Source organism: Pipra filicauda, unplaced genomic scaffold (genome assembly GCF_003945595.2).
Source record: "Pipra filicauda isolate LSUMZ 115617 unplaced genomic scaffold, ASM394559v2 scaffold219_size1829416_pilon, whole genome shotgun sequence".
NCBI classification, from domain to species: domain Eukaryota; kingdom Metazoa; phylum Chordata; class Aves; order Passeriformes; family Pipridae; genus Pipra; species Pipra filicauda.
In genome coordinates, this window is record NW_024104331.1 from 709,969 (window position 1) to 725,180 (window position 15,212).

The window sequence follows — 15,212 nt, forward strand, 5'->3', positions numbered from 1 at the left end:
ACCTGAGGAATGCCAAACCTCCGCTGCGCCAGGGCTGGGTGCTCAGGGCTGGGTGCTCAGGGTGACTCTGCCGGTCCGCCCAGCTGTGGGGTGTGCAGGGAGCAGCACCCGATCCCGCTCGGCACGGCACGGCACGGCACAGCACCCCGCTTGCCACGGCGGGACCCTCGGTCGGCAGGTACAGGGGGCTGCGGGGTGGGGGGCCCCCGGGCAAAGGCGCTGCCTGGGCTGGCCCCATTTGCGTGGGTGCTGGCAGGGAGGGGGGTTCCGCGCTTCTCGGAGAGGAGGGCACCGGTTCTCCCGTCCCGCTGCCAACCGCAAGGGCTGCTCCGGTCCTTGGACCTGTGCCCCGGTTTGGCAGGCGCTGGGATGGGTCCCTCCTCCCCTGCCGGGATTACCACTGGCCAGGGAGGAGGGATGGGGCCGGGAGGTGGGGGCTGAGCCCAGCTCGGCTCCTCTCACCTTTAGTCCCTGACTATGGGGGGCTGCCGGGGTTGTAATCCTGCTCCTGCCACCAAAGTGCGTTCCAGGAGGCAACGGAGTGAGCTGGGGCTCCTCCGCCTCTGGTGACCTCACGACCTGGGCTGAGGGGACAGCGGGGCTCCCCTGTCACCTCTGTCCCCCTCCTCCGTGTGGCACATGGCTGCCCGTGACACGGCTCAGCTGGGGGAGGCAGGGGCAGCGAGGGGAGACGGTGGTTCCCTGCCCTCCCCGTGAACCTCAGCCCGTGCAGCAGCCACCCAACCCGTATCCCTGATTCTCCTGAAGGCGGCAGGTCCGCTCTCACCCCGCGGTGACAGGGCTCAGCCCAACGTGGCCGGAGGCTCGGCTTAATCCACGGTCACCGGCTCAAAGGCAGCAGCAGCTGCCGCCCTCAGCCCCCCCGTCTCTTCTGAATATTAAACGGCACCTCGTGCCTTTGACTTGGGTGCTGGGAGACCTGGGATGGGTGCTGGGAGACCCTTTGGGATGACAGGAGGCAGTAAACGAGCTCAGCAGGTTGGCTTGGCTTGGCCAGGGGGGATTAATTAGCTGTGCCAGGTGCCCCGGTGTGGCAACACCACTGGATCCAGTGTGGCATGTCCGGGCGGGCAGGGATGGCCGGCAGGAGCAGCTGGGAAACCACAGGGTCTTGTCCTCATGTCCTTCTGCCCTCCTGTCCTCATGTCCCTCATGACCCATTACTGCAGTAGGAATTATTTTAGCAGAAAATGGGGTGCTGGGGCAGAGCAGGGCTCTGGGTGACCTCCTTTCCCAGGGCCCGTGGGACATTGAGTGGCCCAGGGTGGCACCAGGTGCAGGGCTGGGATGGGAATGACAGACCTGGAGTTCTTGGGAAAGACAGACCTGGAAATCTTTGGAAATCCAGCTCCAGGTGAGAGGCAGGATGCTGAGTCAGCAGCTCCTGCCTTCCCCCAGCACCCTGGTGCTGCACAGAGACGGTGTTGCTGTCCCGGTGCCATCCTGGGGCCACGGGCATGGCAGATGTTCCTCTCCACTGCCAGTACACCCAATCCCTCTTCCACTGGTGAATGCCATGACCCTGGGGATCCAGCTGTGGTCCTGGGGATCCAGCTGTGGCTTTGCCCACACAGATATGTGGCCCCACCCAGGCTGGTCCCAGCCTCGAGCGGTGCTGGCTGTCCCAGACAAGGTCTCATCACCTTCCGGAAAAATGACACAAACTCTTCCTATCTGTACTGGAAAGACCTGCCAGGCCGGGGAGAGCAGGATTTGGAGGGCGCGTGGCGGGCTGGCAGAAGGGGCAGGCAGCTGCCTGCACCCAGCACTTCCCTGCCTGCTCCCAGCCCTCCAATCCCCTTAGGGACTGGGAAAGCCCAACCTGCCACCATTGGATGGATCCCATCCAGCTGGTGCAGGATAAGGCCCTCTCCAGAGGTGTCCCCCACGGAAACCTGCCCTGGAGCTGTGCAGGGAGGTGTCCCCATTCCCAGATGGGGACCTCAATTGCAGCCTGTCCTTGGGTTGACCCCAAAGCCTCATCCCTGCCACTGTCCCTGTAGCTGGGTGGTGACACCCAACAGCTCCTAATTGGGAGATGCTGGGATGTGGATGCACTTCCAGCTCCCTCCCCAGCACCTGCTGTGTCAGCTGCTTCCCAATCCCAAACCCAGCAATAAAACCCTTCTGGGTCAGGGACGCAGCCACAGCGAAGCCTCCACCAGCATCCTCCTGAGCTGAGGTGGCACAGGTGTCCCTGTCCCCTGCCCTGCGCCCCAGGGACCACAGCAATGCCCACCCTGCAGCACCCATACCAGGGTGTGGAGCTGGGTGCCGGGGACCAGCCTGGATCAGTGGGTGAGGGCTGGGTGGTCATCCCAGCTCGTTTCCTCGTGCCGATGGGGCTGCTGGTGGAGCCATCTCACCTTGGCCACACAGCCACAGGGAAAGGCCAAGGGATGATGCTGCTCAGGTCTCCACCTCTGCCTGAGAATCCTGCGGCTGCTCCATCCCTGCTCTCGATCCCAGCCAGGCCCTTTGCCCCACGGAGCGGCTTCCCTGTTGTTTTTTGGGCTTGTTTGTTTGCTGCATTTGCTGACTCGGCGCAGCCCTGCTGCCCGCCTGACTCATCCCTCAGCTTGGGGCACGGCACAGCTCGGGGCATGGCCCGGCCTGGCTGCATCCTGCACACTCACCTGCGCCGTGCCGGGCTCTGCCAGAGCCCACCGTGACACAGAGCAGAGCTCCCACCATCCCTCCTGGACACAGCAGCGTTGGCACGGGCAGGCAGAGGGACACACAGTGCCCTGCACATGCCAGGATGGGTGACCTGAGCACCCCAAGATGCCCCAAATGTGCTCATGGGACCCCCCCCAAAGTGTCCTAAAGGATCAGAGGGAGGTCTATGGGGTTCGAGGGTCCGGTTTGGGGTCCAGGGCTGGTCCCCGCGGGGTGGTTCTGCTCAGCTCTCCCAGGGTCTCCTTCTGTCCCTGCAGCTCCACCAGCCCCGGCGTGGCAGCCGCGGGGGCTGAGCCCGGCAGTGCGGGGTGTTACAGGGCCACGGCATTCCCTCTCCAGCCCCCCCGCATGGATCCACCGTTCCGGCACACCAAGAGCAGGGGCTTCGTCTCCAGCGCGGAGCTGAGCATGAAGCAGGCGGCCGGTGCTCCGGGGCCCGAGGGCAGGTCCCGCTTCCAGAAGGTCTCGCTGGTGTCGCGGCGGCTGGAGAGCACAGGGAGCTCCCGGGGCCGGGAGGGGAGTCCCTCCCGCGTGTCCCTCCTGCTGCAGGCCTGGGAGAGGGAGATCGTGGAGAAGACGGGGTCCAGCCCCGCCACCGTGACCCACCGGGAACACTCGTCCTCTGTCAACCTCCTCAAGGACTTCACCGCGCACGGCCCCATCTTCTCCCAAGTGTATTCCCCGGCGCAGAAGCCCCGGCGGCAGGACGAGAGGGGGAAGGCGGGGGCTGGCGGTGATGTCACCCCCTCTGCGGTGGGGTCCCCCCGCGAGGTGCCCGTGCACAGGGAGAGCTACGTGCACGGCACCCTCCTGCCCACCCGCCCCACGGGGGGACCCGCGGGGGGACCCGGGGACGGTCCCGGTGTCCCGTGCGCGGCCAAGCCCGGCTGCGTCCCCGCCCTGCCCCGGGCCAGGCAGGTCACGGTGCTGCGGACGGGCAGGGACACAGCGGGGGCCGAGCCACGGGAAACCCCAAATGGGACACACGACGCTGCCGGTGCCACGACGGCCCCGCCACAGCGGGAGAGTCCCAGGCAGGACGGCAGTGGCTCCGCTGGGGCTGCAGAGGGCGGCGAGAGCTCGCCGGGCACCGCAGAGGCCACCGGGCTGCCGGCTGAGGTATGCCCTGGGGAGAAGGACTCGCCGCAAGCCGAAGCCACGCCGGTGAACGCAACCCCGGGAGACGGCGACAGGCCTGGGGACCCACAAACCAGTATAACCAGCTCCCCGCAGTGTCCCTCGGCTGACGCCGGTGGCCAGGCTGATCCGGCTGGTGCAAGAGAGGGAAGCGTGGCAGACGTGGATGGCACCATTCCAGCCACGCCACCGAGGACAGAGAGCCCCCCGGGAGCTGACTGCGACCCTAAAAGCCCCTCCTCGGAGGTGAGCGATGGTCCAGAGCCTTCATCCCAAACACCAGCACCAACAAAGGCTGAGACTGAGCTGGATGGGGATGACACGATGCGAGACCCCCAGAGCACAGCCCAAGAGCCTGAGAACACCCCAGAGCCCCCCACCGAGCCCCCAGCCCCTGATCCCCCAGCTGAGAGCCCCCCGGACATGACCGAGGAGGACCCCGAGCTGCTGGTGGACATGGAGATCTTCGTGGACACGCTCCGCAACATGGAGCCCTCGGAGATGAGGAAGTCCCCCAAGGCCCCCCGGCAGCCCCGGCCGTCGGCGCTGGGCCGCTGTGCAGCTCTGCCCCCCATCCACGAGGACCGTGTGGACCCCCGAGCCCCCGTGTCCCTGCCCCAGGCCCTGCGGGAGCTGCTGGCGCGGGGCCCGGCGGGGCGGCCGGAGGAGACCCCCAAGGAAGAGGAGGAGATTGAGAACCCCTACCTGACACCCGAGGAACGGGCACCGGCCAGGACCCTCCATGGGCTGCCCAGGGACAGGGTGGCTGGCGATGGCTGGGTGGAGGGGGGCTCCTTCCTGGGGATGCTGGGAGGGGTGGGAGCAGATGAAAAAGCCAAACTGATGTCTGGGGGCTCGGCTGAGCAGAGCGTGCTCTTCCGAGGGAATGTCCTCAAGGGCATGGCGCTGCTCTCCCACTTTTTGGAGCACCGGGCAGCTGGAGCTGATGAGGGCAAGCCCTACTCACGCCTGGACAACAGTGTGCTCTACAGCCGCTTCGTGTCCCCCAGCACCGCCCTGCTCGAGCTGCCTGACAGGGACGGGGCCACGGGCCCGTCCGCACTTGGGGACCACAATGGACTGGGCCCTGGTGGCCACTCCAGCCCTGAGATGGCCATGCTGGAAGCCCTGAGTTCTGGCTCCATCCCTCCTGTCACTGAAGAGCCAGAGAGCACCATGGCCCTGTGTCCCGACGATGTCCTGGTGAGAGAATCCCACAACACAGTGCCCGGGGGGGATACTCTGCCCTCCTGGGCACATGGGGAAGGTCATGGGGGCTGAACCCTGGAGCATCCTTCCCTGCTCCCAACATATGGCTTCCCATCAGAGAGGCCATGGGTACTGAGTGCTGGGATGGGTGATGGGAAAGGTGGTGGGAGGATTCCGGGATGGGAAATGGGAGGATTAGCAGATGGGTGAAGGGAGGATATCATCACAAATGACAGGAGGCTATGAGGTCAAGCGATGGGAGGGTGCCACCATGGCTGCTGGGAGGGTCCCGGGAGGGTGACAGGAGGGTCCAGGGCAGGCAGGAGGCTGATCCCCAGCAGTGCAGGAATGCTCGAGGTGTGGCTGCTCGGGGCGGTGGGAGGGTTTGGCAGACGCCAGACGCGAGGCTGCGGCTCCGGCTTCCTCGGGCTGCAGGGAGATGGCTGGTGCAGCCCATGTCCCTCCACGCTCCTCACATGCCTGTCCCCTGGGGTCTTCACAGCAGGAGGACAAGGAGGGCTTTGAGAAGATCAACACAAGACCTGGCAAGGTACAGGGAGGGCGGTGGGGCCGGGCTGGGCTGGCTGAACGGGGCATGGCATGGCACTTCTCCTCTGTGTCACCCCTTCCCAGATCATCCTCTACTCCGACGCCGGCTTTGCGGGACAGAAACGGGAGATCTGGGGCGACATCCCCGACGCCACATCCTGGGAGCTCTCACACACCATCTCCATCCGTGTCATCCGAGGCGGGTAGGGGACAGCAGCAGGGCGAGGACACACCGAGAGGATACAGAGGGAGGGCTGGGCTGGGACTTGTGCGCTCCCTGTGCCGGGGATGTCGGCCAGGTCCCAGCCTGGGGTTCAGGAGTGACCGTCCTGCCGGTGCTAATTACCGCGGCTGCGATCCAGCACCGCGGCGGTGGCAGGACGTCCCCACCCACACTCTGCCCCGAGGCTCCCTCCCGGTGGCCACAGGGCTGTGGGTAAAGCAGGGTTTTCCCCCCCTCTCCACTCCCACCCCGCTCCCAGGTGGGTGATGTACGAGAAGCCGCGGTTCCACGGGCGCAAGTGCGTGTTGGCCGAGGGGGACGTGGAGATCGACAACCCCTGGACGGCCTACGGGGAGAACGGGCAGCCCCGGGGCAGCCGCCCCTTCCGCATCGGCTCCTTCAAGAGGGTGGTGAGGGTGAGTGCAGGGACCTCCCCCCAAGAGCCTCCGAGCAAGGGATGCTGGGCCCCTGTGACACCCCTCTGCCCCCAGGATTACCGCACCCCCGAGATCAGCCTGTTCGCGGAGGAGAACGGCGAAGGCGCCCGGCTGAAGTTCACTGACTCGGCCGAGGACACCCGCACGCGGGGGCAGGCGCTTGCTGCTGCCTCCATCATCGTCCACTCGGGGCTGTGAGTGGCTCTGTGGGGCTGGGTGGGTGCCGGGTGGGTGCTGGGTGAGCGGGTGTGATGCCTTCCCCCTCTTCCCCAGGTGGCTGGTTTACTCCAAGCCGTTCTTCGACGATGACCCCTACGTTTTGGAGCCAGGCGGGTACCCCAATTTAAAGGCTTGGGGAGCAAAGGACCCATCCATCTGCTCCATGCACCCCATCAGGCTGGTGAGTGTTGGTTGCTGGCCCGTGGTTCTTTGGGTGCCAGGGATGTATCCAGCCCTGGGCATGACAGGTGAGAGCATGTCCCGGCAATTCCCGGTTCACATCAGTGAGAGCTCAGTGAGGAAAATGTGCCAAGTGTGGCTCTGGAAAGAGCTCCTGAGGGTTAGGGGTGAAGGAAAGTTCCAAAAGAGCTTCTTGAATGAAAATGACCCAAAAACCAGCTCGGGCTTTAATGGGGGAAAGCACATGTCCCTGCAATGTCCCCTCCTGCCACTGCAGCCTCACTGGGGCTTCTTCTCCTTCCAGGGCTGCCCTGTTGTGGAGAGACCCGGAGAGCCACAGGTGAGTGCTGGGCCAGTGCCTGGGGAGACAAGGGCTGGGACATCCATGGGACCATTCTCACACCACTGTGTCCCCAGGTGCTGATCTATGAGTCTGCGGGGTTCCAGGGCTGCAGCTTCACCATCAGCCGAGACATCTACGACCTGAAGCGCCTTCCCGAGCCAGGGCTGCCCACCGTGGGCTCCCTGCGTGTCCTGGGTGGCTGGTGAGTGGCACGGGGTGAGCAGGGCTGGCAGCCTGGCTCGAGCAGGCTGGGAAGGTGATGGCCACCCCTGGAAAAGGGCTTGGAGGAGCTGCCCAGGGCTGTGGGATGGCTGTGAGTCACTTGGGAGAGTTGGAAATCCTCTGGAAACCTCACTGCTTGTGTCTGCCTGTGCCACAGCTGGGTTGGCTACGAGAAGGAAGGCTTCCGTGGACACCAGTACCTGCTGGAGGAAGGGGAATACCAGGACTGGAGGCAGTGGGGTGGCTACAGCAAGGAGTTGGTGTCCCTTCGGCTGATACGGACGGTGAGGGCAGGGATGGTGGCATCACTTGGGAATGGACCCAGTGTGGGCAAGGAGAGCCAGGCATCCCCATCCCACCCTCATTTCCCAAAAGGGAGCCTTTCTTACCTGCATCAGGCAGCTGGGCATGGCCTGAGATCCCACAAACTCAGAGGTTTGGGAGCTGCTCCCACCCTCCCTGGGGTCCCTGAGGCCAGGCAGGACCCTGGCTGTGTGTGTGCCCGGCCCACAGCCCCTTCCCCTGACAGACCGAGGGGCCTGGGGGGGGCTTCTTCTCCCTGCAGGACTTCTCTGACCCAGCACTGGTCCTCTTTGAGGCCATGGACTTCGAGGAGGGCCCGAGTGTGGAGCTGAGCGAGGCGCTCCCCGACACGCAGCTGGCCGGCTACGGCACCGTCACCCAGTCCATCCACGTGCTGAGCGGCGTGTGAGTGCAGGGACGGGGCACAGAGGGGCTGAGGGGACAGGGCAGGGTGGGGACAAGCCAGCACTCACCTTTTCCCGGCAGGTGGGTGGCCTACGGGGGCACCAACTACTCGGGCGAGCAGTACATCCTGGAGAAGGGGGTGTACCGCAACTGCGAGGACTGGGGTGCCACCGACTGCCGCATCGCCTCGGCACAGCCCATCCTGCAGGTGGGAGCACTGGAGTGGGACACCCCCGGCCCCCACGGCACCCCCGCTGCTGCCACACGCAGGGCTGGTGCGGGGGCCCAGGCTGGACACCCACCAGCCCCGCTCTGTCTGCTTCCAGGTCAGGGAACACAACCTCCATTTCGTCTCCAAGGTCAGGAGCGGCGGATGGGGAGGGGGATGTGCCCCCCTTTGGGGGGTGTGGTCCCCTCTGGGGTGGTGGTGATGCTTTGCACCCCCTCAACAAGCCCCTCTGCTCCCCCTTCCCAGATCCTGCTCTTCTCGGAGCCTGACTTCTCGGGGGATCATGTTGCCTTCGAGGAGGACCAGGGAGCCCTGCCCGACGCCTTCATCCCACGCTCCTGCAGAGTCCGTGGGGGCAGGTGGGGTGTCCCAGGGCCTTGCTGCTGCCACTGGGATGGGAACAGGGACATCACCCCAGCCGCTTCCCCAGAGGGTGGGCGGGATGGGAGTGCTGGGGGGTCACAGGAGGGATGGATGCCCACCACAATGGCCGTGTCAGCCTGGGCACACTCTTCCCTGCCAGCTGGATCCTGTTTGACGGGCAGGACTTCGCGGGGGAGCAGCACGTGCTGTCTGAGGGTGAGTACCCCACGCTCAGTGCCATGGGCTGCCTCTGCTCCACCACCATCCACTCCTTGAGGAAGGTTCCACTGGTGAGTAACAGCCCTTCCCTTTTCCCTTCTCCTTTCCCTTCCCCACAGCATAAACCCCCCAGGACCCTTTTCCCCTCCCACAGGCATCCCCTGTCCTGGCTCTCCATCCCTGGAGCCCTCCTGCCCCCATGGGGTGCTCGCTCTTCCCATCTTCCCCCTTCCCACCCCATCTCTCCCCACCATCCCACAGTTTTTCTCGGAGCCCTCCATCTTCCTGCACGGGCTGGAGTGTTTCGAGGGGAAGGAGATCGAGCTGAACTCCGAAGTGCGGAGTCTCCAGGCGGAGGGTTTCAACAACCACGTGCTGTCTGTGCGCGTCAAAGGCGGGATGTAAGTGAGCCCCCGGTCCCGCTCCCCCAGCACCCAGTGGGTGTCCCCTGCCCCCCTGGGGTGACCTGTCCTGTCCCATCCTGTCCCCACAGCTGGGTGCTGTGCGAGCACGGTGACTTCCGAGGGCGGCAGTGGCTGCTGGACTGCACTGAGATCACCAACTGGCTGACCTACAGTGGGCTGCAGCACGTGGGGTCCCTCTACCCCATCCGCCAGGTGAGTGTCACCTTTGGGAGGGGACAGGGCGCTGGCACATGGCAAGGTGAACCCCAAAACTCGAGGGCAGGCGGCTCACATGGAGCTGAAGAGCTGCCAGCCTGCTCCAGGCAGGCTGGGGGAGCCTGGAGAGCAGCGGCATGGAGCTGACAGCTCTGACACGTGAAAGGTGCCACCAGCCCGGCGCTGCCACCTCAGATGCTTGTCCCCCTCCCTGGGAGTGGCTGCCTTGGTGGCGAAACACTCCCTGTGGGCAACTGCCTTGTAAAATCCATGGCATCTCGGGGTGGTGAGCCCTGCCTGCACCAGCTACGAGGGACAGGTCACGGTCACAGCCATCGCCCTGGGGAGGGGCGAGGATCTCCTGGGGGGAGGACAGTGGAGTCCAGGATCCTCCCTTCCCAAGGCCCCGGCCAGGTGAGGTCCCTCAGGTGCAGGCAGCAGGACTTTCTGGGTGCAAAAAGAAAGGTTTCTCTCTTTGCAGAGACGGATCTATTTCCGCATCAGGAGCAGGGAGCTGGAGCTCTACCTCGCGGTCCCTGACGACGTGGAGGACATGAAGGCGGGGCGGGTGGTGGTCTCCAGCCTGAGGGAGCAGAGCAGCTCTGTCTGGTACTACGAGGATGGGCTGATCAAAAACCAGGTCAGGTGTGACAGCCAGAGCCACGGAAGGGAGCGGGGGAGCCCCTGGCAGGACTCTCTTTGGGGTACTCCCCACCCCACAGCCATCTTTTAGGGTTTACAGCAGCTTTTCTAATTGTCTGACCTCAACCTTGCCTCCAAAGATGGGGTGATTCTCCTCCCCAATGTCCTCTGGAGACATGAAGGTGTCTCTGCCTTCCCTGCAGAGGTTTTGTCATCCTCACCATCCCTACTTCTCACTGAGGGGTTTTCCTGCTCATCCCACATCCCACCCCAGAACCAGCAGCATTTGCAGGGACACCCCTCTGGGCTCTGCTCCTTTTTGCTGGTGGAGGTGATGGAGGGAATGGGCTGACCCGGCCACCACCACCCTTTTTAGGTGGCCCCCAACATGAGCCTGCAGGTCATCGGCCCAGCTGGGAAGGGTGCAAAGGCTGTGCTGTGGTCGGAGACCCGGATGCCACGTCAGACCTGGAGCGTGGATTCTCAGGGACGGATCCACAGCCAGATGTTCGAGGACATGGTCCTCGACGTAAAGGGTGAGGCCTTGGCGCTGGCACAGGGGGTTCTTTCACAGGGATGCCCAAAATGGGGCACCCATCCCTTTACCACCATGAGGAATGTGGTTTGCCCCCCTGAAACCTCCCCCTCACTCTGCAGGCGGCCGAACCTACGACCGGGACCACGCCATTGTCTGGGACATGGCCGAGGAGAGACCCACGCAGATCTGGGACATAGAGGTGCTATGAGGGGCTGGGCCTGCAGAAGTGCCACAGGACAGGACAGGGACACCCACAGCAGGGCAGGAGGCCTCAGACCCCGTGCACGCCGCACCCCAAACACCCCTCTGCCTCGGCTGCTGGTGTGAAGGACGCCCACCAACCCTCCATCGTGGGGGGGAACCACCCTGTCTCCCTCCCGGGGAGCCCTGTGTGCGGTTCATGAAGGACTCCATGGACATGACCAGTGTGGGACCCTCCAGAGAGTGGCAGAGCCCCCTCCCCACCAACACCGCCCCCCTGAACTGTATTTATGTACGTGTGTAAGATACAGCCCTTCTCATCTGGGCCAGCTCTGCCTGGGTGGTTGGTGTCTTTCTCCTTGTCCTTGCACTGTCCACAGCCTGGCAGCTGCCTCCCCATCCCAGCACCTTGCCCCCCCCCCAGCCCCGGGCCTAATCCTGCTCCCAGGATGGGATCCCAGTGCCCTCTAGTGCCCGTGGGCAGCTCCGTGGCCATGGGTTTTGAGATGGAAAGCGCTGGTCAAGCTGTGCCCTGGGAGCACTGGAGGCTGTGGTACCCCAAGAGTTCCGACTCAGGGAGAAACCCAGCCTGTGGGCTTGGGGGTGTCCATACCCCAGGGTGAGCTCAGAGCCAGCAGTGTTTGCTGTCTGTGGTGCAGGGCTGGATTATGGCTCATCTTCCATGTCCCTGGGACAGAGGTCTTGTCCACCTGGGTGAGAGCAGGAGCTCCCCGGGGATGTGACTCAGAGCCAGAGGGACAAATCCACAGAACAAGCACCTCTGCCCTCATGGCTGGGGAGAGGACACGGCTGCTGGCATGGGCCAGCTGAGCAGGTCGAGCCCAACTTGGGCTCCCCAGTTTGGGGGGTCACTGCACGGGGACAGCGATCACTTATCACCCCAGGCTGTCCCGCGGTGACAGACAGGTCCCAGGGGCTGCACATCAGAAGTCTCCCCTGGGCTGGTGGCTGCTGCAGCTTTCAGCGACAGCCACCATCAAGCATCCATCTTTTACGCTGAAACGTGCCCCTAGCTGGCCCGAGATCCGTTTGGGCAGGAGGACAGGCAGCCACACGACCAGCAACCCGCAGGTTCAGGTCAGCCCAGCGGAGCGAAAGCTGAAGGAAGCGAAAGCCCGTTATACTGCGGGGCCCCCAACATGCAGCAGCTCCTCCCGAACCGCGACCGACAAGGACGGAAACCTCTCCTTGCCCACTCTTATATACCCCCCACCGCGCCGCGATTGGCTGACAGCGGGAGCCTGGCAGCCCCGGATTGGTGGGGAACGCGAGCCCTGCCCTGGGATTGGCCAGGACGCGCCGGGGGGGATGCTCCGCCCGGCCGGCAGGGGGCGCTGTGCCCGCGCCGCGCCCGTTCCGGGGTCGGTCCCGGGGGGACCCTCGGGCGGTCCCGGGAAAGCTCCGGGGGGACCCCCGGGGGACCCTCGGGGGGTCCGGGCCGTGCTCCCCCGGCTCCCCATCTCGGCTCAGGCCTGGCAACCGCGGGTTGAAGCCCCCCCGGTGAGGCGCCGGTGTTGCACCCCCCACCCACCAAGCCCCCCCACCCCGGTACCCACCCGCCCCAAGGCGGAGGTCTCGACACCAGCACGTTTATTGCTCCGCTCCCGGGCCGGGGGGTCTCACTCCGGGACGAGGGGAGCGGAGAGCGGCAGGGATGGATGGGAGCGATGCCGCGGTGCTGCCGGTGCGGGGGATGCCATCCTTGGAGGGGGTCTTCTTGGGCGTCCTCTTGGGGGATCCGGGGAGGTGCACGGTGACCCCCTCCCGGTCAGCGCAGATGCAGGAGGAAGGCTGCGGCCACCCCCAGAGCGAGGGAGAGGAGCGGGGGGCTCCCGCAGGGGGGGCTCAGGCTGGAGCTGGTCGTTACGTTGGCAGGCAGAGGATCTTTTGCAGGCTGCTTCTCACCCTGCGCCTGGCAGAGGGACTGGGAAAGAAAACGAGTGTCAGACATCCCTTCCAAACAGCAGCGAGGGGTTGAAAGCCTCACTCGACTGCCCTCGGGGCAAAAGGAGTCTGGGGCACCCCAGAGCCCACACTGCCCCGTGCCAGGCAGGACAAACGTCCTCCTGTCCCACAGCAGGTTCTCCTTCACACTCAGACTCTTGGCTTTTGGGTTTTCCCAGCACAGGGTGGGAAGCGAGCTCTCCCTCGAATCGTTGTCCTGGCTCTAGAAGGGGGTTTTGAAAAATTAGGGGGGAAGCAGGAGCCAGGGAGTGGCCTCTGCCCCTCTTTCTGCTGCGAGGAAGTGGCAAGAAGGTGGCAGGACACGTGCCCTGAGCGGAAGAGGTTGGGGTGTGGGAGCAGAGATGGGAAACACCCGTGCTGGAGGAGAGGGGTAGGGGGAAGAAGGACCCCCGGGCTGTTGCAAGCAGGGAGGTTGCAGCCTGTGTGTGTGAAATACAACACAGCTGGGATGGTGATTTCAGGGCACTTTCCTTCCGTCTCTAACACTGCCCTGCTGCTGGAAAAGGGATGCTGTTTCCCACTGTGAAACACACAGTCCCCACGCTGCCTCACAACCCTCCTCAGGGTCCTTCCAGAGCTGGGAAAGGGTCAGGGATGGGGCCCCAACACCTCTGAGGGTTTTTGGCTGGTTCACCCAGCCACAGAGAGGGAATCCCGAAATGTAAATGCACCCTGTGGAGCCAACAGCAGGTCGCAGCTGCATGGAAGTTCATGAGTGAAATAAGCACAGACAGATCTGCCCCCGTTACCAACACATTGTAGGGGCAAAAATAATCATCCCAAAAGCTGCTCCAAACAGCATTGTACCCCCCAAAAGCATCATGACCTTCCCTCCCATGCAACACTCCCCACCCAGGAGAGCCGTGACATCCAGCAGTACGGCACTCAGAGCCTCCCAGGGGGAAGGAAAACAACCTCCAGTAGGGAGAGGCAAGAGGAAACCACAGACATGTGCCCACCCAGAACCCCCCACGGCCATGCCCGGCATCTCCAGCAAGCCACATTTAGCATCCCCACACCAGGCACGGGGCCAGCACGCAAAGGAGAGGCTGGAGAGCTCAGGGTGAAGGTTATGGATGTGGATGATACTCTCAAGTTAAAGAAATGCTTTAAAAAAAAATCAACATATGGAAGTATTTTAGACCTTCCAGACCACAGCGCAAAGCTCCCAGTCCATCACGGCGGTTTAGAGTCAGATAGAAAATTAAACGCTGATGTTCCCAGCTGAAAGCAGAAATTACCTCACTGGTTGAACCCAGGGCTGCCCCCCACCCATGGGACAGAGCTGGCTGGGCTACCAGAGCCGGCTGGGCTACCAGAGCCCCGACCTTACCATGCAGAGGGCGAACAGGGCGAGCAGGAGGAGCGGGCGGACGTGCTGCAGGGGCCGCATGGTCGGGGCTCGCGGGGCTCTCTCCGTGTGCCTGACACTTCCTCCTCTGCCCCGAGGCTTTAAGCACAGCGCTGGCTCCGTCTCACCAATCACAACCCCCTTCTCCAAAAGGCTGCTCAACTCAATTTGGGGAAGTCGCGTCTGTTGACGGTGCTGGGAGGAAGAAGGTGCCAGACACGGCGTGGGGGATCTCCACCCTTTTGGCCTCGAGTCCCTGGAGCTTTTCACCCACATCCTCTGCCACGAGAGCAGCTCCTGCTCCCTCTTCCCTGGCACAGCCACACAGCCAGCTCCAAGGGATGTCCTGGCCACTGTCTGCAGCCCCTGGCTCTGCCACATCCCCAAACACCACCCCCAGCATGAAACCCCTCAGGCTGAGCTCTGCATCTGCCTGGGGGCTCTCTGTCCTCACACCCACAAAGGACTGAAGAGTGGCTAAAACCCTCCCTGGATCACTGGGAGGGTTTGCAAGTCACAGCCAGTGTTTGAACCATGTCACAAACCTCCTTCCCCCAATGTGAAGCTGAGGCCAAGGTGTCCCTCTGAATTTCAGTGACACACCCAGGGTAGTCTGATCCAGGTAAGGGATCAGGGAAATGCTTCCTTCTGCCCCCCAATATCCACCTCCTCACAGCAGATCTCTGGGCTCCCTCAGCGACTCGACTGCAGCACCAGGAGACAAAAAAGGGATCTGGTTATTTTAAGGTGGTTTGAAATGAATAAAGTTACTGAAATGTGCCAAGCACATACACCTGCTGTCTGGGTTTGTGCTGGTGAAGCGCTTCACGAAGAGCTCGCTGTCAGCTTCCGCCCAGAGCTGAGGGCTCCTCCGCAGCAAAGCTTCAACAAATTTAGCTCATTTTTGCACTTTGTTGAAGTTTCAAACTGAAAGTCTCTCTGTGCACAGCCAACATCCCTGGGAAGTGTTCAAGGCCAGCTTGGACAGGGCTCGGAGCAGCCTGGTCTGGTGGAAGGTGTCCTTGCCCATGGCAAGGGGGTGGAACAAGGTGGGCTTTGAGGTCCCTTCCAAAACCAGTTCTGTGATTCTATGAGCACCCCATAAAAGGGGGTAAAACTGGCTAGGCTTCAGCTGG

The 15,212-nt window shown here is 63.6% G+C and overlaps 1 protein-coding gene across 1 annotated transcript; it reads left to right on the forward strand.

Annotated features, from left to right (window-relative positions):
- The first annotated feature begins 3,048 nt into the window (after positions 1–3,048).
- CRYBG2 (crystallin beta-gamma domain containing 2) lies at positions 3,049–10,793 on the forward strand. Its single transcript, XM_027740226.2, has 19 exons — positions 3,049–5,040; positions 5,549–5,596; positions 5,680–5,798; positions 6,078–6,234; positions 6,310–6,449; positions 6,529–6,655; positions 6,959–6,994; positions 7,072–7,199; positions 7,377–7,503; positions 7,785–7,927; positions 8,009–8,135; positions 8,254–8,286; positions 8,403–8,515; positions 8,680–8,809; positions 9,000–9,139; positions 9,232–9,355; positions 9,840–9,998; positions 10,377–10,536; positions 10,658–10,793. The coding sequence occupies exons 1-19, from the start codon at positions 3,049–3,051 to the stop codon at positions 10,744–10,746; spliced, it is 4,092 nt and encodes a 1,363-aa protein (XP_027596027.2). The 3' UTR covers positions 10,747–10,793.
- The last annotated feature ends 4,419 nt before the right edge of the window (positions 10,794–15,212 follow it).

What these genes read in the sequence shown, in the direction of transcription:
- CRYBG2 (XM_027740226.2), top strand. Translation starts at nt 3,049, where the DNA reads ATGGATCCACCGTTCCGGCACACCAAGAGCAGGGGCTTCGTCTCCAGC. An exon ending in ATCCGTGTCATCCGAGGCGG is followed by an intron (nt 5,799 to 6,077) that starts GTAGGGGACAGC and finishes CCCCGCTCCCAG; the next exon opens with GTGGGTGATGTACGAGAAGC. An exon ending in CCTTGAGGAAGGTTCCACTG is followed by an intron (nt 8,810 to 8,999) that starts GTGAGTAACAGC and finishes ACCATCCCACAG; the next exon opens with TTTTTCTCGGAGCCCTCCAT.